The 26785-nt window shown below is 32.0% G+C and overlaps 1 protein-coding gene across 2 annotated transcripts in view; it reads right to left on the reverse strand.

Annotated features, from left to right (window-relative positions):
- Nucleotides 1-14238: 14238 nt before the first annotated feature.
- Nucleotides 14239-26785, reverse strand: part of LOC107443000 (forkhead box protein K1) — a 48371-nt gene continuing 35824 nt past the window's right edge. The window contains exons 6-7 of one of the 2 annotated variants that reach the window (XM_043051744.2): nucleotides 25355-25519; nucleotides 14239-18479 (exon numbers count right to left, since the gene is read on the reverse strand). In XM_043051744.2, the coding sequence (XP_042907678.1) occupies nucleotides 18262-18479; nucleotides 25355-25519 (383 nt within the window). In that variant the 3' untranslated portion in view covers nucleotides 14239-18261. Of the gene's footprint in view, nucleotides 18480-19632; nucleotides 19798-25354; nucleotides 25520-26785 lie in introns of both variants that reach the window. The other variant, XM_043051743.2, reaches the window with a different exon arrangement.

The raw sequence follows: 26785 nt of genomic DNA on the forward strand, positions 1-26785 counted from the left end.
TACAGCATAAGTTTTACTTCTTTTTATTACTTTATATTTTAAAATTTATTATTAATTTATTTGTCAATTCAAAAAAAAAAATTTCAAGCTCTTTTTACAGCAATATAATTTTTTTTTTGTATGTGTAAAATTGATTTACTGTTCATAAATATCACTTATTTAATAGCAAGTAAACAGAAATTAATTTAGTAAATAGTAAATTGCACGTTTAAACTGGCATTATTTGTAGAATGATCAAAATTCCGTATCTATAGTTAGTTTTTAATCAAACACTGTTATTAGAGATGCGAACAAATTTGTAATACAAAATTGTTGCTTTTAAGGATTTTTTTCATATGTTTTGTGGATAATGAACTTATTGAACAGTCGATCGGGAATAGTAACCAGTCGGGGGGGAGAGACTTACCAGCATGCAGTTGACAGCACAGATTATTACAGCATCTAAAGATTATTTTTCATCTAAGTTTTATTTTTATTTGTAAAAAAGCAAACAAACAAATGGGGATAATTGCGTCGACTCCTTTCAAAAATTTCTAAAATTGTTTCTATTAAAAAAATAAAACCTGAGTGTAGAGAACACCACAAATGAACAAAATAGAGAAATTTGTTTTCTGTCACTTGATTACACGTTTAACTGTATGAGGGATTGTATGTTAACCAAATTCCAGTTTTTAAGTATTCTTGCATAAAATTTAACTTAAATTTAAAGAACATAAAGTTTTTATGCATACTTTTTAAAGACCTTAGGTTTACAAAATTAGCTATATGTTAGATTAAGCTGAATTTTTACAATAATGATCTTTGTTGACTGGATTGAAGCTGCAGACTAATTTTGATTTATGATAATAATGCTGCATAACTCTTCTACCGAGCTCACTAGCAAGAAACAAAATGCTCATCCTATGAGCTTCCAATCTGTCGTAAAAAAGCTGAAGTAAGAGAACACGACAAAGAACCAAGAAAGCGATTCATTTTTCTATGATTTGATTACAGGCATAAATGTATGGAGGACTGAATGTTAATTGCATTCCGCTTTTGAAGTACCCTTGTATAAAATTTAACTTGAATTTAAACTACATAAATTTTCATGCATATTTTTAATGGACTTTAAGTTTACAAAATTTGCTATATGTTAGATTAAGCTGAATTTTTTCAATAATAATCATTGTTGATTGTGTTAAGGTGCAGACTAATTTAAATGTATGAAAATAATGTATTGCGGACTCACTTCCTAAATTCTGCTACCGAACTCACCTTTAAAATACAAAAATATTCTACAGTAAAAAATTTGCTCTGAGATCGATCTTAATATGGTACTAACCTGAGTGTTTCCATTGACCATGGAAATCATGCAACTTTAAAATTAAAAATAATATCCATAAAATATACAAAATTTTACTTACAGCTTTCCGCAGATGTTACGTATGATCTTTTCCATGGTTTCTTTTAAAATTTTGTGGCGAAATATGAATTAAAAGTGAAATTTTGTAAGTGGGAATCTGAATTGATGCTGAAAAAAATTTTGAAAGAGTGAAAAGAATCTTACATTGTTCAATTCTTAACCAATATCTTTCATTGTTTAACTTCATAGTGAGGTTCTTTGCGGGAGTATTTTTTGATTGTTGCTAAAAACAAACAATGCTGCAACAATACACTTTTACAGACCATCTCAAATAGTACAAGAATAAGAAATTATTTAAACAGATTTCATCCTTTATAATACTTAGAGTTTTAATACCAAACATTTCTTCACATTTTTGTAATTTTATGAATATTTAATACAAGAGTGCACTGACAGTAAAACAAGTTACCCATAAGGGTGCCTTTTTACTGAAAGTATAGGCAGAAATGTGGAGATCGCTGTTGAAATTCCTTGCATAGAAGATTTCCAAAAGAATAGAAAATTAAAAATAAAGCAAATAAGAAATAAAAACGACATTGGGGAGACATTTCATTTGATAAAAATATACATAAATAGATTAATTTCCTTATGTATGTGCATGCAGAAATTATTCCATGATAACATATTTATGTGTACCAAGAAAATACATTTGAGTTTTCTTTTATAGGAAAAAAAATGAAATTTTAAGGATCTGAAGTTTTTAAATTTGCTTCAAACTCCTATTGTTTTGTTTAAAAAATCGTTTTCTTAAAGATTCAGATAAAAAGAAATTTAATTTTATGTTATAAATAATACTAGCAATTGATGAAAAGTTTTACCATCATTATTGGTTAATGAGAAGCTGGATGCCTGGGGTATTACACGCCACTGCCTACAATTTCTGAATTATTGTTCGGCTTCTCTTTCTGTAAAGTCCTATGGAAAAATCCCGAATGAATTTTACATTGAATATGCATAACAGTTTGTTGTAACCGTGACTGAATATACTAATTTTGTCCTAAAACAAACTTTTTTTTGAGGAAAAGTTCGAAGGTTGGTTACTTTTATAATATATATCATTAAGTTCCACATTTATCTTCTAAGGTTTTGAAAGCTCCATTAAATTAAAAGAATTCTTTTCTAGAAAATTATTAGCCGTCAGCAGAAGTTAAAGTTGTTGCTGGAGCTAAAGAGCTTATTTATCACGCAAGCTCCAGGTTTGAGTCCCAGCTGTGGCCAGTTTACACGAATTATGCTCCCTGCTCACACCGGCCACAGTACTCACGTAAAATATCCTCAGTTGTAGACGGGATATAGGTTAGAATCCTCTTGCCATGAGCCTAACCGTGGGAGTTTTTTGTGGTTTTCCTCACCATGTAATGCAATTACGGGTTAATTCCATCAAAAAGTCCTCCGCGGAGGTAGCATTTCTCCCAATACTTGATCCAGGAATTTCCTTGTCTTCTGAATTGGGTTCAAAATTAAAAAGTCTACCGAGTTGAACATTAGTAGTCGTAAGCTCCAAAATTGGGTCGACCGTTCAACGATGCTTATGAAATAAATTCCCGTGGTACAATACATGACTCGCTCGTCTCGAAGAGGCTAAGAGAGGTTAGAATATTGAGAAGTTAATTTGTTCAAGAGTATTAAACAAATTATAACTCAAAGTCACAATATAAAGTCCTAAAGTTAAAGATTCCCGAAAGTCTGATTCAGTAACGTTAGCATTGTCATCACGAGCTCTCACCCAATCTGCAATGGTTTCTACTTATCGTCCCACAAAAGCGCAGAGTCCCACAAACAATTATCTTCCCCCCATCCAACAAAAATAGAAATCCCAACCTTTTAAAACGATTTTACTGCTAAATCATTTGAACCCACTTTTCTCCACTAGTCTAATATCAAGACGTCTGTAGGAATAATAAATGGATTTATCGCCATCCAACATATCAGACATTTGTTATCCAATAATCAAATCTAGGATTTATACACCGCGATTTTTCTAAATACGCTATAGCGATTTAAATACTTAATTATGATAAATAATGATAAATACGATTTAAATTAACGTCCCGCAGTGGACTGATCGTTAAGACACGGCTCCCAGCAGATCACCGAAGTCAAGCATTACTGGCTGCGGTCAGTGTGCGGGTGGGTGACCACTTGGATCAGTCTGCGTAGGGACCGAGGGAGTGCGGTATTGGTCCTCGTTAACTGTTCTACCGTAAAGTGAACGGGTGCCATCCCCTCCGTAGAGGATCAAAATTTTGATGGCATGTCTTCGGATCATCCTCAGGGATGTTTCCCAGACCGTCGCCAATAGCTCATTGTGCAGCTCTAGTGCGACGTAAATTAACTACAACTTGAGATTGTTTTATATTTTTTCGCAAGTAGAATAGACGTCTCACAGTTTTCCCACTTTCCCTTTCTCCATTTGCATGGTTTCGGCAAATCTTGCTTCTTTTCTTCCTACGGCGCAGAGGGAGGTATTTAGCCTATCTATAAGCTGCGCAAGGTCGATTTTAAAAGTTTAAACTAGAGATGTAGTAATGAGATTGTCAGTCCCGGGAGCTAAGAAAAAGTTGTTTTATTCCTTTTAGGAATGAAATGAATAACACACTCTACAGCAGTTGCAGTTCTCGCATTTGCTCTTCTGATCAATTTCATAAATCTGCTTCACTTTGCAACTGTTGCTGTTGTCGTTGGCCCATAAGGCAATGGGCGTGATTGCTCTTGTTTTCCATAGGCGCCATCTATGGCCTAAAGTTCGTCTTCTGCCTCACTCATACGGCACACCCGTTCATAGGGCGGACCCATTCATATATCCATTTATTCATCTACAGAGCGTAATTTTGACCTGAACCAGAGATCGATCATTCTCCAATTCAGTACCCGCTGAGGTATAATTTGTTATGGAAATATGGAGGATTTTGTGACCTAACGGATATAACACGCAACAGTCACCATTTACTGGTGGGCTGGATTCGAACTTCTGTTCTAACGAACGGGAGTCCAGCGCCCTATCAACCAGGCTTCACACTGCAATAAAATACCCTTATTAATAGCAAATTTTTCTTTTTTTTAAATTTTTTATGTCAGAGGAGCTTGATTCTCGGTTATTAAGTAGGTAAACATGTTTGATTAACGTAAATGTGTTTACTGCACACTAGGTACAGTAATTAACTTTAAGAAAACGTTCGAATAAGCTTAATTTTTCTTTTATAACGCTTTTCGTTAAAAATTTCTAAATAAAGTGCTTTTAATTATATTTCCGGGCTTTTTTGCCACCATTTTGGTAATGAAAAATATGAACTTTATTCGTTGTATCCATTTTCAAAAAGTGAGAAAAAAGAAATATCGAACGATTGCATAGATTTATTTATTCATTATATTAAAATATCCTTTCAGTGATTGAAGTGCTATTTTATGGTAGAAAAACTCAAGAGGAACTATAATTTAATACTTTTCTACTTCACTGACAGCCCATTGTGAGCCAAGGCCTTTTTTAGAATTTTTTTTTTCCATTCTCCTGTCTTTCTCGTGAAGGTGTTACAGATATTCACTTTTAGTGATTCGAAATAACCATTATTGCAGCCAGCCAGTCAGCCTCATTTTGAAGCTGCTTCTGGTTCGTGTTCCAACCTGTTTAAAATGAAAGATTAAGGATGTTGAGGAGGGTGAGTCCATTCGTAAGACTCGGTCCGGCTCATTTGATGCGATTCAAATTAAACTAAACTTTGCTATTGAAGCAGTTAATGAAACTCTAATTTTAAGATTACATCCCAGTACGAGAAAATTCCATTAATAAATAAAAAGTGAAAAAAAGTGTTTTTTTTTTTTTTTTTTTTTTTTTTTTTTTTTTGCGCTCTATTTTATATTTAAATAAAGACAATACTAAATATTTAAATGACTATTTAAATTATGAATTATGTCATATTTCTAATACTATTATCTCTACAAGCATATTTTTTTTTAAAAAAAATTTCTGTTGTTTTAGAAAGAGAGAAACAAGAATTTCGTCAGTGAACTTTTTATTCTGGAGAATCAGTGCTTAAGAAAACAGAGGAAAAGCCGAAATTGCTTGCTAAGGTATATGGATATAGACGTAAGAAAATAGACGTATCATTTGATTCTATATTTTAAATTAATTTCTCTTAAGAAAGTTATTCTTAAGAAATTAGTAATAATTTAGTTACACTCTATAACAAAAAAATCGACGCACCAAGAAGGAGTTGTCCGATTGAAACGAAAATTGGTGGATAGGGAGACAATGTACAGAATAGTAAATGATTAAAATTTCAGAACAATTGAATAATTTATTGCACAGTTATAGTAACAAGTTCAATAAGGTGTATACCAGCCTCTAGCCTGGATAAAAGCTGCCACACGGCGTGGCATAGACCGATAAAGCTCCCGCATGGTCTCTTACGGTATTTCCTGCCAAATTCGATCCAATTGTCGAACGAGGTCATCAACATTCCGTGCCAGATGCGATCGCCTTCCCATCATATCCAAGACATGCTCGATTGGAGAGAGATCTGGTGATCTGGCAGGCCAAGGAAGAGTTTGACAAGCTTGCAGATTAACCATGATATATTNAGTGTACCTCTAATGACGACCAAAGGGGTCCGGCTGTCAAAGGAAATGGCACCCCAGACCATAATGCCTTGTTGAGGACCGGTGTGGAGTGCAATAGTGAAGTCAGGATCCCCCCTCTGCCCTGTGCGTCTCCAAACACGTCTTCGATGATCGTCAGGACACAGTTGGAAGCGGGATTCGTCGCTAAAGACTATACGTCCCCAGTCGGCATCATTCCATCCTGATCTGTTCAAAACATTCATGCATACGAAATTTCAAAGCAATCGGATGATTTCTTCTTGGTGCGTCGATTTTTTTGTTATATAGGCTAGTGTTATATAGGCTTTGTTATATAAAGTGTATATAGGCTAGTTAAATAGACTTTGAAATCAAAATGAATTCTTTAAGTGATGTCTATTTGCTCAAATCACTTAGTATATATTTTGGAAAGATAAAAGAAATTAACAGTTTTTTTTTTCAAGGTTGTCACGTATCTTATAAATTTATAATAGTAAATTATAAACTGAAATTGTTCGAATTTAGAATTTTTAAAGTCACTTAATCGATCTGAATGCGGAGAGATACCTGAAAAATTACACGTGTTATAAACACAGCCACCCCGAGTATGAAATCTGACACTTTACCTAATTATGATTATCCTGATTAATAAAATGTACAGGAAATTAAGTACAAAATTCCTCGCTTCGATGTTAAATGTGGGTCGAACTCCCCTCTTTGAAATGTGCCATTTCTTGTTTCCATAGCAGCAGAAAATTCGTGGCGAGGAGGAATTTTTTCAATAGACAAACTATATGCCTCATGTAACTGATGTAAACATTTCAATGCAGGCGTTCATCAGAAGCAGATCTCAAGAAAGTGTTCAGCATTCCTCGTGATGTGTCTTGCAAGGTATCCCTGATGACAACGACACAAGGGACTAAATCTTTCAGCAAAGAGATAAAGACGGGACAAGTCCTGTATGTGGGACAGGATTTACAAATTAGAGTCATCATCAGAGAAGGAAGCGGAAAGAGCATATTATGTTTTAACGTCATATACAGGGTTAATCGTTTCAGTACCTCTAATTTCAAAAACACGTAACATTGCTGTCTATAGCTGTACACTAACCCTTCTTTAAAGTTCTGAGACACTCTGTATACAAGATGTTCGCTAATTATCGCCCTTTATGTATATATTTTAAATCCTTGCCAAGAATAAGGTTATAAAATGTTACATAGGATTACAAATTAATATTTAAACAAGGAAAAAATAAAACTAATTGACGAGTCATTTATGAGAAAGGAAAGACTCAAAAGTTATTTTAATGTTTGATAACCGGATCAAACAGAGAGGTACTAATTAGAAATACCAAGTTTCAGAAAGCAATCAAACAAGTTTTGATGCGTTTCTTTTCTGAATGAGCTCAGTAACTGAGACACAGCGTAAAGAACTGGTGCTCGCTTCCCAGTAGCGGCTCAAAGTCTACCCAGCTCCTGATCAATGGGTACCAGCTGAGCCATGATAGCTCAGGGGATTGAGCGTCCACTTTCCAACGAGGTGCTGACGTAAAATATCGTCAGTGGTAGACGGATCATGGGTTAGAGTCCCCTTGCAACCAGGCTAACCGTGTGATGCTCTCGTGATCTTCCTCCAGCTGTAACGCAAATGCGGGTTAGTTAGATTGAAAAGTTCTCCACGAAGGCAAATTTCTTTCAATACTAGATCCAGGAGTTCCTTTGTCTTCTGCTTTGGGTTCAAAATTACAAGGCTACGTAGTTAAACATTAGTAGTTGTAAGTCCGAAAAATCGGGTCTGCTGTTCAACGACGGCTATAAAATAAAAAATTAAACTATAATTAATTGTTTTCCATTAATTTAATTTCATTTTTAAATTTGTTTTCCGTGTACTAACTTGTCTTTTACAGCAAGCTTAGACAGACAAGCTTTTGTAGGTCTGTAGAATTGGGCACTTGATGACCGGGACCGCTCTCGCGTCTTCTGGGTGACACTGTGTGGTTTCCGTGTCCGATAGACCTGGGTCCTTTGGACTCCCGGAATGTTGGGGATGATGACTTAATACAGAGGCCTTGTAAAGCCGTAAATCCGCTTCGCTGTTCGGCTTGCAACCTGCGGTGACCAATTGCTGATGTGCAACATCCTTAGTGGCAGACCGATTATGGGCTGGAATCCTTATTCCCATCGTGCTAACCGTGGGAAGGTTTCGAGATTTTTCTCTTCATCGTTTAGTTAAAAAGAAAAGTCCTTCACAAGGACTTTTGCCCTAATGCTTGATCCAACAGTTCTCTTGGTTTCTGGATTGCATTATGAAATTACTAGGCGGCGAAGTTTAATTATTGATGGATGTAAAACGAAACATTTGTGTCGCCTGTTTCACGCCTGTCATGAAATCATGTTCTAGATTTTAGAGAGAACGTTTTTGGTGTTGAAAATATGTTCTAATAAGCAATTTTCTTTCATAGGATGGAAGTATGCTATGTTGAAAGAAGTAGTCGTTTCTTGCCCTATAGATGAAGTTCAGTCTAATGATTTTGGGAGCAACGAAGATGGAGAAAATACTGTTTACAGTGACAAGCGAAGTGCCCATTCAACAGTTACGAATTCGGCACTACCTGTTCTTAACAATGGGTAAGTCTGAACTAGGAATGACCTCAATCAGTCAACTTAGATGCGATCTGCGGTGGTGGCTAGTCGATTCGTGCACTAACCCCTGCACGTATCGACCGAGTTCAATACTGTTGCAAAATACCTCTTCTTATAACCGTCGTTGAACAGCCGACCCAATTTTGGGTTTACGACCACTAATGTTCAACTCCGTAGCCTAGTAAATTTGAAACCAATCCAGAAGACGAGGGAACTTCCTGGATCAAGTATTGGAAGAAATTTGTATTTGTGGAAGACTTATTGATGGAGCCAACCCGCATTTGTGTCACATAAAAAGGAAAACCACGACAATCTACCACGGTTAGCCTAAGGGGACTCTAACCCATGATCCGTCAACCTCTCAGGATGTTTTACGTCAGCACTGTGGTCGGTAGCAGGATGCGGAATTCGTATCGACCAGTCATCACTGGGATTCGAACCCACTTCACTTCATTGGAAGGCAAACGCTTTATCCCCTGAGTCAGCACGTCTCGTAAAATACATCTTATGGTAAACAGATCTGAGTAGAGAAAGATATTTTGCATTCCCTATGCTTAGGGTATTTCTTTCTTCTTGCTGAGTTAATCCTTTGCTTACGGCACTTAGTATGATGAGGCCCGCCATTCTAGTCCACCTGTTGTACCAGCCGTAAGCAAGAGGTTAATCCAACTAGACAAAAGCCCCACAACCTAAGTCTAGCTGGGATTGTTTTGCAGGCTTTTGTGCTCAATTAAGGTTTATAAACCTTTGTCAAGTAGAAGGACAGATAGCACAACACAGAGAAGAACATCAAGAAGAATGCATCCAGGGTAACAGCAAGATTCGAAGCCGCCACCTCCAAGCTTAACAGAGCGTTTGGCGGGTGACACCGCTCGGCCAGAGAGGCCCTTTTGCTGGGATGTAACATTTATTTAATGAAATATACATGTCGAGTCTTTTCTTCCCAATACAGTCCCGCAGTGGACTGATCGATAAGACACGGTTCCCAGCAGATCACCGAAGTCAAGCATCACTGGCTGCGGTCAGTGTGCGGGTGGGTGACCACTTGGATCAGTCTGCGTAGGGACCGAGGGTGTGCGGTATTGGCCCTCGTTAAACTGTGCTACCGTAAAGTGCTCGACTTCGCGCGCAGGTCGTCGGGCTACCGAAGCGGGGGTGCCATCCCCTCCGCAGAGGATCAAAATTGTGATGGCATGTCTTCGGATCATCCTCCGGGATGTTTCCCAGACCGTCGCCAATAGCCCATTGTGCAGCTGTACTGCGACGTAAAATTAACAACAACTACAACAACAACATCTTCCCAATACAAGGATCGCCTTATAAAACTTTGTCATGTTAAAGAGGTACTTTATTTATGTCACACTAGAGAGCTGCACAATGGGGCTATTGCCGACGGTATGCGAAACATTAGATTTCTAATAATCTTATAAGATTATTAGAAATCTTCATTTTACATTCAGAAAAATATTTATCTCTAAAACACACCTACTGAAGCCACTTAGTTCCCCGCAGCTGTGTGAACACTTCTCAGAGAATTGTGAAGCTCTAGTGCGAAGTAAGTAAGATACCTATCAGGCATTATTCGTAACAAAATCTTAAGAATAAGTGAGCGAAATAACTTTCGATATTCTCAAAGTTTTATAAGGAAAATCATAAGATTCTTTTTAGTGAAGATGCCACCACAATTTTGATCCTCTGCAGAGGGGATGGCTTTTCCGCTTTAGTAACCCGACGAGTGCACGAAGTATATCACTTTACGGCAGAATAGTTTCAGTAGGACCGATTCCGTGCGCCCTCAGGCCCTTCACAGTCTGATCAAAATGGTTACCCACCTGCTCACTGACCGATGTTAATGATGCTTTACTTCGGTAGCCTGGATCCTTTTGGTCTCGGACTTTTCGTGTATTATAATTGAAGGCAATTAAATGCTTGTGTTCGTGTGACATCACTAAGTATACATAAGAATAAAATGGTGGCGTTACATATGATTGAATCCTAGCTAAATCTAACATTGAGGGCAGGCATAACATTAAACTCAGATAGCTGCGAGCCTTGTCCTGTAACATATCACTAATGCCTATTTAAGTCAAACAAGGCGGTGTGACATACCTCTGACGTTAAGCGAAGCTTAATGTATCTGTGTAACGTATCAATAAAGGCTAAGACATACCATTAAGGCCTAAGTAAGCCAATTTGAATGTAAACATACCATTAGGATCAGTTTAGCCTAACGTGATGATGTAACGTATCGTTATGGCCTTACCTAACTTGATGCTTTAACATTCCACTAAAGCATTATTAAAAGTATAACATACCAATAAGGCCTATTGGAGGTGTAACATACCATTAGGCGCATTTAAGCCTAACCCGGTGATGTAACATACCACTAAGGCCTAGCTAAGCCTAACATAATGTTGTAAAAAACTATTAGGCCCAGCTAAGCCTAACGTGGAGGTGTAACATACAATTAGGGTTAGCTAAGCTTAACCTGGTGATGTAACATACCACTAAGGCCTAGCTAAGCCTAACATAGAGCTGTAAAATACCATTAGGCCTACCTAAGCCTAATGTGAAGGTGTAACATACCATTAGGCTTAGCTAAGCGTAACCTAGTGATGTAACATACCACTAAGGCCCAGCTAAGCCAAACCTAGTGATGTAACATACCACTAAGGCCCAGCTAAGCCTAACCTGGTGATGTAACATACCACTAAGGCCTAGCTAAGCCTAATCTAGTGATGTAACGTACCACTAAGGCCCAGCTAAAACTAACCTAGGATGTAACATACCACTAAGACCTATCTGAGCCTAACATAGGGCTGTAAAATACCACTAAGGTCTAGCTAAGCCTAATGTGAAAGTGTAACATATCATTAGGCTTAGATAAGCCTTACCTGGTGATGTAACATACCACTAGTCTAACATGGAAGTGTAACATAACATTAGGCTTAGCTAAGTCTAACCTAGTGACGTAACATACCACTAAGGCCCAGCTAAAACTAACCTAGTCATGTAACATACCACTAAGTCCGAGCTAAGCCTAACATAGGGCTGTAAAATACCATTAGGCCTCTCCACTTTTCTCGGTGAATTTTCCAAATGTGATGTGAGTAAGCATTTATTCTAAAAAAGAGTAGCAACTACTTATTATGTAGTTAAGTAATACCTCGCCTGATCACTACTATTCAAAAAGTAATTTAAATGACTTCTAAAAATTCTAAATATCGAAATTAGTATATAATATCGATATTATATAACTTCGATATTTAGTTTTTTTTTTTTTTTTTGCTACACCGAGACTTTTATGTCATGTTTTGATTTAGGAAGAAAAAAGCTATAATATAGGTAGCAGCATAAAGTGCGTAACATATTGCTAACCTTAAAATAAACAATCTTCCAAAGTAATGCCTGTGTTCCCCCCTTCATAAAAAAGTCGAGTTTTAAAGATTTCAACGCACGAGGAGGGGGAAATTCGCGGAGTGCCTTACGTTTCATAGGCGGTTTTTGTTATAAATATTATTGTAGAATTTTTTTTTCTTCCAAACATATACAAGGCATGGTTCCTTGAATGCAGTTCTAGTTTTACCATGCAAAAACTTGTATAGAAATGCAAGCTATTGAACTAGAGAAAATAAGCTATATAAAAACATTTCTAGGAAATAAGCTATGAAAAAACATTCGATTTTAGCAAAGTAACTCATTAAATTACTAGACTTGAAACAGCTCTAAAAAATATAATAATGGAATAAAAATTTTATTTTGTCCATTTCTAGGAAATAAATTGACCTATTTGAATTATTTAAATAAAAATCTAACTAGTTTCAGAGCTATCTACTTTCTTGGAGATTTTGCAGAAACAGAAAACTTGTAGGGCCCCTCGTAACATCTGACGAAGGCCCTGCATCAATTACATAAATAAAAACCTGATCTTTTCTTTTTCTAAACTGTACAAAGATGGCTTAAAAACAATTTAAACATCATAAAAAAGAAGAAAAAGAAATTTTTGGCAAGATAATTGAATTACAATTTTTGCCTAGTATTTTGGAACAGGCCTTTGGAAGTAACCTGTTATTTTTATAACAGGTGCAAAATACCTGTTCCAGAAAATATTAGCCATCTCAACGTTTTATACAATTTGCTTTAACTTCTTAAAGAAAAATAATTGGAAAATATAACTTTTAGAGCTCCACAATTCACTGAACAACAAAAGTAAATACCTTATCCTTTAAATATGAATAAATGTGCGTTTAATACTGATAAATTATGTTTTTGCATAAGGATAAATAATGCAATATTGAAAATAATAATAAACTTTTTTAATAAAACAAATTCATTTTGTTTCTTGTTCAAAATTAACTTTCTAACTTTAACTTTTTTTTAAAATTGTGACATATATTGATGAAAAACAAAGTTTAGGACAGGACAGTTTAAAACATGGATTAATCCATTCTGTCCTAAACCTTGCTATCTCTGTTCTAAGCCAATCAAGTTAGAACTCACTATTTGTTTTAAGCGAAAGTTAGATTAAAATTTACAAGAAAACCTTTGTATACTAATTACTTTTGGTATAGCCAATTAATTTTTTAGAGTGGAGCTCCAATCAGAATACTCGCTAGTAACTAGCTGAATTTCGTTGCATCATACTAAAAAAACATAAAACTTGGATTAAATTTTAATCTTTATTTTTCCTAACATTTCTATTTTTGTTTGTACATCTTTTATTTTGGAGTATCATGACATGCAAAATATTTTGTTGGTTATAATTCAAAGTTATCATTAACTATTAATGCTCAACTTCTTCAAAATAAAAGCAAATATGTAAATTTACATAATTTTTTAATGTAGGAAGCTTAATTTTAAAAATAACGAAGTATATTTTAGAAATATAGTTAATTGGTTCAGAAACAAAATTTTAATCCAACCTTAAATTTTACAAAACTTACTACACTTCTCATATTGGTATATGAGAAGTGTATTGGTATGGCTAAAATTTTAACAAAAATATCTCCATATTTATTATAAGTTGTTGGAGAATCTTTAGAAGCTTAACTGACTTTAAATTAATGGTATCACTGTTATTTTAATAATTATGTATCATGACAATAATTATTTTTCTTTTATTTCTGATATTTTGTTTTTATGCTTGAAATTAAATTTTTTTTAGAAATTTTAATACAAGTACCTCTCAATGAGAATAATTTCTGATTGTAACATTTGATATTATTTTATTTTTTAAATTCATTCTTGTGTTATATAAATTAAAAAATATGCATAAGATGTACTTATGTGCAGTGCTATAATGCAGAGTTAGCATTCCTAAGTCAAACACAAGTTAGAGTATGAGATATAAAAGAAAAGTGAATTACTAAGCTTTAGAAAAAACAGACATTAATGAAAAGTAAAAAATGGTTTGTATGTGGAATTGATTGCACAAAGGTTTTAAAGGTGGGGAAAAAATTATTAATAAAAAAAACTAGTCATTACAAGTACCTAATTTTCTAAAGCTTTGTCTCCTAATTTTCGACAAATATCACTTAGTTTTTCATAGGAATATTCCTGTCAAAAATGAACATCGTAAAAATTGTGTGGGCAGTATGGTTAAAAAGAAATATGAGAAAATTCAGAGATATAATTGTACTTTATTTCTTTAAAATAAAGCATTAAAATACTTTACTGTACATCTTTAAAATATCATTTATACTTTTTTAAAGCCACTTTTATTTTTCAATACAACAGAATGGAATGGGAAATTCTTTCATTTCAAATACAAAATAACGTCCTTCATAATTCAAAAATACAGCACTTTCTGCTTCACTATAAACCTAGAGTTCCCTAGAACTAAACATAGTTTTGAGAATAACTCAATATCAATCTGTGATTGGCTAAGAACAAAATTTTTCCCTTATTGAGTGCATCTAAAGATTGAAATGCTTTTCTTTTCCTTGCTTTTAAAATTTGTTTTGCTGAATTAAAGTATCTTTTATATCGAAAATTTCTTTCATTAACCATGCACTTTGTAAAATAATTAGATTTTAAAAATAAGTTATATTATGCCAAAAATATTAATAAAAATTTAGATTTCCAATAAGCAATTTTGAAGACTAAAAATATCCGAATCAATTTATAATTGCATAACTAAGACATAGTTACAAGTCTATTAGCTTGTAAATAACTAAATGAATTATAGTTACATATCCATTAGCTTCTAAAAAACCAAATGAATCATAATTACATGTCCATTGGCTTGTAAATAACTAAATGAATCATAGTTACATGTCCATTGGCTTGTAAATAACTAAATGAATCATAGTTACATGTCTATTGGCTTGGAAATAACTAAATGAATCATAGTTCAACAGAGTCAACATGATTTTGATGCAAAGTGAGCAAGCAGGATCATTGATTATTCATTTCATAACAGTACTTTTTAACAAGCTACTTCAAAATTGCCATTACTCTGTTTAGGCCATGGAATTCTAGGAAAACAGTTTTAAGTACAACATCAGTAAATGTTTTAAAAATCTAAACAAGTTCGTACTTTTGATAATCTAAAAACATAAAAAAAGATAATAAATTTTACTCTGTCGACATGACTAGTAAATATGTTTCACAAAATAATGATTTACATTTATTAATCTTTAATAAAATATTTGTTAAGCACTTCAATCATTACACTGAAGTAAAATTTTAAATATTGCTTTTTTCAAAACTTTTAACATGTAAGTGATAGCACAAAAATATTCAAAGCTCTTGGCATAAAATATCATTCAATCCTAATACAAGTATGAAACTAACCTCCTAAGCATGTGCAATATATAATTTTTAAGCTCTTATTTTTTTTAATAACATTTGGCATATAGAAGAGCTTGAGTTTATAAAGCTTATACATTGTGATCTAACAAATTAAGTTTATAAATTATTCTTAGCACTTTTTTGATATTTATAACAGTTTTTTTTTATTTTAAACATCTCCAATAACATTTAAAACAGGATCCTTTAAGTTTTATATAGGAAAAAATAAAATTCTATTATTAAAAAGGTAAATTTCCAAGTTATTTTTGAGACATCATGAAGTGTCTATGGTTTATTTTTAACAAGTTTTTTAATCGCAATGAAACAGATTAAGTTTATAAATTATTCTTGATATTTTTTTATAACTATAACAACAGTTCTTTTATTTTAAACATCTTCAATAAAACAAAATTCCTTGAGTTTTATGTAGGTAAAAATGAAGTTTTATGAATAAAAAGGTAAATTTCCATGTAAATTTTTAGACACTATGAAGTGTCAATAGTTTATTTTAAAAAATAAAACAAATTAAGTTTATAAATTATTCTTAGCACTTTTTTGATAACTAAACAGCTCTTTTATTTTAAACATCTCCAATAAATCAGGATACTTTTAAGTTTAAAGTTTTACCAATAAAAAAATAATTTTCCTAGCTAATTTTTAGACACCATGAAGTTCAATGTATTAGTTTTAAAAAGTTTTTATCGCAATAAAACAAATTTTATACAAAAGTTTATAAATTATTCTTAACACTTTTTTAATAACTATAATAACAGTTCTTTTATTTTAAACATGACCAACATAACATTTAAAACAGGATCCTTTATGTTTTTTTATGCATAAAAATAAAGTTCTACCAATAAAAAGGTAAATTTCCAAGTTATTTTTAACAAGTTTCAATTATAATAAAACATATGTACAAAATATGCCCTAAACTATTAACAGATATTAGAATCTAATCAAGATCACATACATTCCTTTTGATTGGAATGCATATTGCTAAATCTTTTATATTTTGCTCAAGCAGAGCCACTAGCATTCAACAAAACCACTGTGCATAGAAAAGAATTTGAAAACGCATTATTAGTCTACATTAGTCTCAAAATCAGTTTTTAACAACAGTACGTAGAAACTCTTAAAGAATTTAACAATGACTAAGAATTAAAAACAACAATTTTCAATGTAAAAAAAAAAGAAATAACAAAACTTATTCTGTAATAAAGATTATTAAAATAAATCAGGATCACAACTTAAACCAGAGATGCCAACTGGAAACAAAATTTAATTTAATTAAGTGAACAACAATTGTTTGAATTGTTTCTTAAAAAATGGATTTTGAAAAATTTCGTTTCTTATTTCAGTAAAAAAAATCCTTTTTTAATGAGTAGTTATTGGTAGAATACAGCATTTTTTCCCTCTTACAATAAAAAAAAAATGTGTACAAATGATTAAAACATAAAATAATCAGAAAGGGGAATGAATATTAATATGATTGTACCAGAATTCATAGTTATAAAGAAAATGATTAAAAAATTTTACAAAGCATTTTTTAAGAAACTATTAGATTTTTTAAAATTTATATTAAATGCATCGTTGTACAAAATTTCAGTTACCAAAATTGCAATAGTAGTTGATGTATGTTCAATTCAAGCCTTTTTAAATATCTAATAATGCTTTTGGATTTTTCAGAATACAAAAACAAAAGTGAAAATTTAAAAACAAAGTCAAACTCAAAGTTGAATTTTGTCTCCTACAATTTTCATTTCACATACTAAAGTATCAAATGAATTATAATAAAATTCTTGCAGTCATTATTTATTCTAAGTGGAAAAAATTGTTTCTTAGTCTTCTGCTGTATTTTATCTAAAAATTTCAGGTGATTTTGAACATGCTATTTCTGTTGAAATTAAGAATATTTTAAAACCCTTAATATAGCAAGCAAATGCAATTACTAAAAAAACTTGTCTTTTTTTAAAGAATATACTTTCAGGGGCCTGTCTAGGTTTTTTTAAGAGATACTTATTTCGCAAAAATTGAGGCATAATTTGTGAAAATTAAAAAATTAACATAAAATATGGTAAAGTAAGAAAATATTTTCAAAAATTGTCACTACAAAATAAAAATCATTTTTGACTGGTAAATTTCTATACATTTTTCTCCATATGGCGATTCCATTGCTTTGGCGTAAGCGACTGGTTAGGCTTAGCATATTGCACTATCTGACCAAACACGTGCTACCTTTTTATCAAAGACAGGTGGCAGAAAAGCTCCTCTTTTCTACAAATTGCAACGAGAACAGCGTTTGCATTAGAAACAGCTTTTTATTTGTAAAACTACTGTTTCTCTGAACTTGAGAGAAGACAGCTAAACAGTAGTAAATTTACTCTATGCAGACCCCTGACTTTATATGGTTACACATTTCTGTTTGAAGTGATGCTAAAACAGCAAAAACTCTTNCTTTAATACAAAATCCAAAAAAAAAAAAAAAAAAACTGAATTTATATATTTGACGACATTGACGTAGCTGGTCTCCCTAAAATAAAATTTTTTTAACATTTATAAGATACAGACTCTATAACTTCAAAATTTGATTTAATAGATGATTTAATAATAAGATTATCAATTCAATTCTAATGGAACAATTTATTTAAAGTTTTTTATTTAAAAAAAAGAAATCAATTTTTAAGAAAATGAGAAAATGAAGAACACACAACAATCTTAATTGGCATCTCCGATAAAATGAAAAACAAAGGATAGAAATAAAACAATAAAGATATAAATATATCTCTGAAATGATAACATGGGTAAACAACAAAATCTCGTCCCTGATTAAAGTTTCAAAATAATAAAAACTCAGCATTTGTCTGTCATGATGAACCTTCTTTGTTCAGAATCTGCATTCTCACTTTCAGCCAGTTTCATCATCTGCATGAAAGAAGAAGGTTCAACAGGTTGTAGTGATGGAGGTGCTTGCATAATAACGCTGGGTTGCTGTTGCTGCTGTAACCTAGCCACTTCAGGGTGAAAATCTGGGGTTCTGTGAGGATATATCAATTGCCCATACAATTTTTCTGAAAATCAAATGTTAACATCTATTAATTCAAATTTCAACCTATAAAATGCCAGAAGATAAACTTTAAACTTTTTTTTTATAACAGCTGACCTAATTTTTCGGTTTATAACTACTAATGTTCAACTACACAGCCTTGTAATTTTGAACCCAATCCAGAAGACAAGGGAACTCCTGGATCAAGCATTGGGAGAAATTTCTGTCTTCGTGGAGGACTTTTTGATGGAACTAACCCGCATTTGCGTTATATGGAGAGAAAAACCTCCCATAGTTAGCCTGACGGCAAGGGGACGTGGTTGACGGATCGTGGGTTGGAACCCACGATCTGTCTACCAACGAGGATATTTCACGTCAGCACTGTGGTCTGTGCGAGCCGAATGTGGAATTCGTATAGACTGGGATTCGAACCCGATTCACCTCATTGAAAGGTAAACGCTCTATACTAGGTATAGTATTTCTGAATGTATAGATGCGGAAATTTGCTTGTTTCCAAAACAATCTAAACGGGTATTATTAACACTATAAGAATAGTATTTGTTTCTGAACCGTTAGAACAAGACGATACATACAGGAAAACATATAAAGTATTATGTATAGGTTACAATAAAATTTCATTTTGATGGTATATAACAAATTTTAAAGAAATAATCATTGCTTTAAGATCATTTTGTGAATTTTCCTTTTGATAACATTATGTACGCAAAAATCTAATTTGCATTACAATTAAATACTCTGCAGCAAACGACAGCATTAACAATTCTAGGGTTCTAGAAAAAAAACTAACTAGTTAATGTTTTCCTTCCCAAGATTTTTTCTCTTTTTTTGATCTACAAGTTTAGAAAAGCACTTTATTCTTTATTGAAAAGCACTGTCTACAACTCTAATCTTGTTTGTTTTATTAATCATCACAAATATTTTAATGCTTATTTTTAAAATGAAATTAAATTTGAAATCATATTGAATAAATGCTTCTTTCTTGCTTAAACTGTATAAATTAGCAATTTTACTTATACACAACAGCAAATAAAAGTTTTGACGCATTCTCGGGATGGGTAATATTACATTTGCAAATTAATAATCATACTACTAGCTTCTCATAACATTTTAACTCAAGCAGCATATGGGATGTGATTACTAAAAAATAAAGAACTCACCACAACCATGTGGGTAATCATCATGTACTCCATTGCTTAGTATCCCGTTGCTAGGCATGGCCATGGCTTGTGAAGTGGGGAAATAAGCTCTTGGTTTAATGTAATGAGCAGATGGCTGAAGACTACTACTGATATTCTGTGGTACTGATGGATTTATAAAATGGCCTGAAAATTAAATCATATACAACATTAAATTAGAATGTATTTCAAAATTTTTTTGGACATAAAACTGATATGTGATCCAATCGGATCGAAAAATACAGAAATGATACTGAGATACAAATTTATCCACATGTTTTTAGATATTAATGCACAAGTACACAAAAAAACTTTGAAAGCACTACTTAAAAAATTTAAATTCTGTAAAAAAATACTGAAAAATCTGAAGCCTGATAAAAAAACAAACTTAAAGTGAATTTTTCATTGATAACATTTACTATTAAAATTATTTAAATATTTTTAGTGAGTGTACAGTGGGCAAAGTAAAAAACGAACCACCCTGAATTACTTTCGATCAAATGATCGGATCTTCACATTCTAGGACTCAATCTTAAGGGTATGAGGGGGTGACCTCAAATAGGTTAATTAATTAGTCCCGACGATATTTTAAGCTACGAAAAATATTTTTTTCAGTGGATTCAGATTTCTGTCCCCTAAAATATAGGATGTAGCCAGCTGCAATCTGGGAAATATTGTCCCAATAGTTTGGTTCCCTTTAATGTTAATTTTACTTTCTGCACACAGTTACAAGATTCATTTTATAAGTTAATTCAATTTTATATTTGTGCAAAAAAATTTTTTCAATCTGTTAAAAAATTCCTCAAGATATGGTAAAATATGCAAGAAGTTTACATCAATGTGTCCAAACCTAGAAATGCTCTCTCGACCTAACTATAGGGATCAAACAAGGGTCACCTTGCTGGAAGGCCAGTGCTCTATGCCATGNTTTGAAAAAAAAAAACTTTTTCAAGGAGTTTTTAAATTGTAAAGACATACAAGATTATGCTCAACACTGTAAAATTATAATTAAAAAAAATTAAATTTTAAAAAATAAACAGCAATTGCTGTTACTATATTTGAGATACAACATACAAACAGGTATTTAGCCTATACTGCTGAACGCAGAATATTCATTTTGGACGAATAAAGGAAGAAACGACTGCTGAAGACAAAACTTAGTTCGTTTACATCTGTCTTTCTTTCCTCTTTTCCTGGGAAGGGTTTATTCGATTAACAAAACAATAATGAAGATAAACAAATTTGTGAAGGGTCTGATTAAAAGATAAATTATTTTGTGAAGGGTCCGTTTTTATGAAAAGATATTTTGTGAAGAGTCCGTTTTTCTTTTAAACAGACACCCCTGACTATTCAGATATAATTTGTCTACGGTAAGAAATGCCCCCGCCACAATGTCTGAGGCTGTATGCTGCTAATGAAACAAGAATAGTGCATTTCAGGGAGGGTAGCTTCTCTTCACTCTAGGGCTAACACAATAGACAGAAGAAAAAGATTCCCTTTCCCTCACCCACCCCGAGCCAAAACCTGTACTAAACAATGACCCCACACCCCTACATGAAATAGTTATACCTTGCTACCATACTCACCGCCAAAAAGAAGAAAAAAAATGTCAGAATTTCCGTATACAACCCACAGTCAATTTTAGAGATTTTTTCATTAAATTTAAAGAAATATATGCTAGTATAGTGAATATAGTTTTTAAACATTTAAACACTTTAAAGAAAATCAATGATTTTCTAACCAGTTTCATCAAAATTTGGTGGTAAGGAAATCAGGGGAAAGTTGAAATTACTTACAAGAGTAAATAAATTGCTTGCAGAGGTTATGCTTGCAGAAAATGTTTAAATTTTATTTTCTGGCAGTATATTTTTAAACACTATTACAAAAAGAAAAAAAAAATTACAATGCATACTTTAAAAGTTTTAATTAATTCTTTAGTTCTATATCAGGAAATTAATAAATAAGGAAATCTAATCTTGGAACACACAAGAGTGCTAACTCCTATGCTTATGGCAAAATATTTCACAGAATGGTAGGCAATTAAAAACTAAAGATTGAATCAGAAGAATTAATCATGGTAATTTTACCAATATTTGAAAAGCTTCACTGTGGACAAAAAAGGTTCTTCTAAACTTTTGTATCTTTTACAATTAGTGTTGAAAATAATATGAAATCAGAACAGAGAGAAACAAAAATTAATACATTAAAACAAACTTAGTTACCATTAGAAGAAATTTTCCCAAAAAGTGTTGAAAGATAGCAGCCCCATATGTGTAATATAGTAGGACTTTGACCAATTGTTTCTAATAGGACCATTCATTGCAAGAGATACAGGGGGGAAAACGTCGATAGTGGGTTACCGTAAAATATTAAGTTATTTTATGAAAAATAATAAACAGTTAATAATAATAGTTTAAAAAATTATGTAATGTAACAATACTTATCGTGCAAATGAATTAACACATTTATTTATTTAGAATATTTGAAAATTTTGGGTTTAAATATGCTCTTTTTCTCGTCAGCACAAATAAATAAAGTTTTGACATGTGTAACAGCTTGCCATTCGTTTTCCGTACACTGGCATGAATACAGTACATTGCTTTTAATGCCTTTTCAAATGTTGGTATTGGTTGTGATTTCGCTAACTTTATAGGGTGTTCTCGCATTCGGGGTCACTTTGCATTTCAGCTTTAGTAATTGTTTTATAAACTGAAAACAAACAAATTTTCTCAGTCTAACATCAAAAGTGCTGTTTGAGGTGTGTTACCTAAACTGTAACAAATCCTTAAACTTAACCAAAACTGTAAAATAATCTTCTAAAAACGAAATATGAAAACGAAATTGCGATATTTTTGTTCAATGTCAGTAATAGTATTTCTGTATGACATACACTACCGGTCAAAAGTTTGCGAAAATTTTGAAATCTGCAAAGAAAAGGTCTAAATTCAAATGTTCATAGAACTGCGAAAAATCATTCAAATGACATGAAAATTTGATATGTTCTAAAGTGAACCCTCTATTGTTAGTTACATATGATCAAATTGCAATACTTTGTTTTTTGCGAACTGAATCCAGCTTTTCATCACGGATTGTTTTTATGGTGAAAAAAGTTGTTAAGTTTGAACACTTGCCAAACTTGCAAAAAATATTTTTTGTACTTTCTGTTAATAGAAAATAGTTATTTGAACAGTTCTATGTAAGCCCTCAAAATTTCAAATCGATTCGATTTTTTTTGACGAAGTTATAGAATTTTGAAAAACATGTGTACTTCTCTCGATTTTTGAGCATTCCACATATGCAGTCTTCTGGTCTATACATCTTCTATCAAAGAACTTTTTAATTTTTATGTTTCTATATTTTCAAATAATTAATATTTATCATAAAACAAATACTCTTATTCATTATTGTAATTATTATTGTTTATATTTATTGTTTATATTTATTGCTTACCTGTATTAGTTTTGTTGTGATATTTTTACTTTATATTAAATTAAATTAAAAAGTTATAACAATAATTACATAAATAATTCTAAAAAAATAATAACAATAGTATAAAAAATTTGCATTTTTATTAAACTATTTTATTTACAACAGGTCAAATATTTAACATATTCTTATTCGTATTTTGTAATTAAATAAATTAACATTTAAATCTTAGATTCCTCGAACCATCCACCTTTTGCTTTTATTATAGCCTTACATATGCATAGCATTCGTTCTAATAAACCATTAATCACTTCAAGTGATATAGAGTTCCATTCCTGTTGTAAAATGTCCCATAACTGACTTCGATTCAAATATCAGAGCATCGTTTGCAAGAACAAACAAATTTTAGATGAAATGTGACATCTATGAGATATTGTTTTAATTATATTCATAATAAGTTCCTTGTAGTAACAATAATTACAATAATAAATAAGAATATTTGTTTTATAATCAATATTAATTATTTGAAAATATAGAAAACATTAAAATTAAAAAGTTCTTTGGTCGAAGATGTATAGACCAAAGGACCGCAAATGTGGAATGCTTAAAAATCGAGAAAAGTACACATGTTTTTCAAAATTCTATAACTTCGTCAAAAAAAATCAAATCGATTTGAAATTTTGAGGACTTACATAGAACTGTTCAAATAACTATTTTCTATTAACAGAAAGTACAAAAAATTTTTTTTGCAAGTTTGGCAAGTGTTCAAACTTAACAACTTTTTTCACCATAGAAACAACTCATGATGAAAAGGTGGATTCAGTTCGCAAAAAACAAAGTATTGCAATTTGATCATATGTAACTAACTGTAAAGAGTTCACATTAGAACATATCAAATTTTCATGCCATTTGAATGATTTTTCGCAGTTCTATGAACATTTGAATTTAGAACTTTTTTTTGTAGATTTCAAAATTTTCGCAAACTTTTGACCGGTAGTGTACCTGCCGACATTGGAGAAATAAAATAACAAGGATTTTACTAGCCACATTTCTTAGGCCACGAGTAAAGTTTTAATACATTATGCATAGTCATGTAAATCAAAAAGAGAAATTCTAAATTGAAAATAATATAAGCACTTACATTTAGCGAAGCAAAAAAATATGCACAAATCAATTTTTGGGTTTACAACTATCAATGTTCAACTCCGTAGCCTTCTAATTTTGAACCCAATCCAGTTACATGGTGAGGAAAATCACAAAAAACTCCCATGGTTAGCCTGACCCATGATCCGTCTACCACTGAGGATATTTTATATCATTGTGGTCGGTGCAAGCAGGATGCGGAATTCGTATCGACCAGCCACTACTGGGTTTCAAACTCTGTTCCACCTTATTGAAAGGCCAACACTCTATCCCTTTAGTCGGCACGACTCAACTAAAACTATTAACACTCAATATACTACAGTAGTGGCAATAGCATCATCTGTTGAGGAATAAGAGAAGCATTTTTGCCATCAGCGGATATTTTTTCATCAAAATATTATTTGTTTTAATTTCTTCAACAAATGTGGAGAAATTTGAGAATATACGGATAAACAGGAGATAGTTGTAAAATACAGGAGTCTTCATTAAAAAATAGGAGACTCGGCAGTTACGGAATCATAGACGCGGAAAGTTGCTTTTTTTTTTAAACAATCTAAACGGGTTTTATTAACATTATAAGAATAGTATTTGTTACTGAACCCTTAGAACAAAATGTATAAAGTATTATGTATAGGTTACAATAAAGTTTCATTTTAAAGGTATATAACAAATTTTAAAGAAATAATAATTGCTTTAAGATCATTTTGTGAATTTCCCTTTTGATTACATTATGTATGCCAAAATCTATTGTATTACATTTAACTAGTCTGCAACAAACGATAGCAAGTTTTTTTTTATTCTCTAGTTAATGTTGTCCTTTCAAAGATTTTTTGCTCTACAAATTTAGAAAAGTACTTCATTCCTTTTTGAAAAACAATGTCTACAATTCTAATCATGTTTGTAACAATGTTTTAATGTTGGTTTTTAAAATGAAATTAAATTGAAATCGTATTGAATAAATGCTTCATTATTCCTCAAACTGTATAAATTTGACTTATTCACAACAGCAAAAAAATTATGTATTTCTGGGATGGGTGATATTACATTTGCAAATTAATATGCATATTACTAGCTTCCCATAGCATTTTAACTCAAGCAACATATGGGTTGTAAAAAATAAAAAGATAGAACTCACCACAACCATGTGGGTAATCATCATGTACTCCATTGCTTAGTATCCCGTTGCTAGGCATGGCCATGGTTTGTGAAGTGGGGAAATAAGCTCTTGGTTTAATATAATGAGCAGATGGCTGAAGACTACTACTGATATTCTGTGGGACTGATGGATTTATAAAATGGCCTGAAAATTAAATCATATATAACATTAAATGAAAAGTAACACAAAAGTTCAAAATCAAAATTAATGAGATTTTTACGTTAAAAATAGACTTATGTTACACATAAAACTGATATGTGATCCAATTGGATCGGAAAATACAGAAATGATACTGAGATACAAATTTATTTACATGTTTTTAGATATTAATGCACAAATACACAAAAAAACTTTGAAAGCACTGCTTAAAAAAACTAAATTCTGTTAAAAAAATACTGAAAAATCTGAAGCATGATAAAAAAAACTAACAACTTAAAGTGAATTTTTCATTGATAACATTCACTATTAAAATTATTTAAATATTTTTAGTGAGTGTACAGTGGGCAAAGTAAAAAACGAACCACCCTGAATAACTTTTGATCAAATGATTGGATCTTCACATTCTAGGACTCAATCTTAAGGGTATGAGGGGGTGACCACAAACAGGTTAATTAATAAGTCCAGACGATATTTTAAGTTACGAAAAATATTTTTTCCAGTGGATTCAGATTTCTGTCCCCTAAAATAGCCAGCTGCAATCTGGGAAATATTGTTCCAATAGTTTGGCTCCCGTTAATGCTAATTTTACTTTTTGCACACAGTTATAAGATTCATTTTGTAAGTTAATTCAATTTTATATTTGTGCAAAAAAAAATTTCAATCTGTTAAAAAAATTTCTCAAGATATGGTAAAATATGCAAGAAGTTTACATCAATGTGTCCAAACTTAGAAATGCTCTCTCCACCTAACTATAGGGATCAAACAAGGGTCGCCTTGCTGGAAGGTCAGCGCTCTATGCCATGAGCCACCACGCCTTTACATACTTTTTATTATAACTTAAGTAAAAAAAAAAATAGCAGTCACACATATTACTTAAACATATTTGCTGCCAATGTGATGTGATGCCACATAAGCCAATCACGCACTAGCACGTGGCCTGGAGGATTGTCTCAGCAGCCAGTCACATATTTGCGGGGAGTTGTTAATCAGTATTTATTCCCCACTTTATTTGGCGTTCCAGATCAGATGCAATAGTTTATTGTATCTGATCACGAAAATAACATTTAATGTAAAAAAAATAAATAATAATAATAACAATTATAACTATAAAAAACAAGTTAACAATTATTAACTAGGAAAAAAAATAACAGTTAATAACAAATAAAATACAAAACAAAAGAACTATTAAGCAATGTGAGGAAAAAAAGGCGAAAAAAAACTGCACAAAGAACTAATTAATCCCTTAATAAA

The sequence above is a fragment of the Parasteatoda tepidariorum genome, chromosome 9 (genome assembly GCF_043381705.1).
Source record: "Parasteatoda tepidariorum isolate YZ-2023 chromosome 9, CAS_Ptep_4.0, whole genome shotgun sequence".
Taxonomy (NCBI): domain Eukaryota; kingdom Metazoa; phylum Arthropoda; class Arachnida; order Araneae; family Theridiidae; genus Parasteatoda; species Parasteatoda tepidariorum.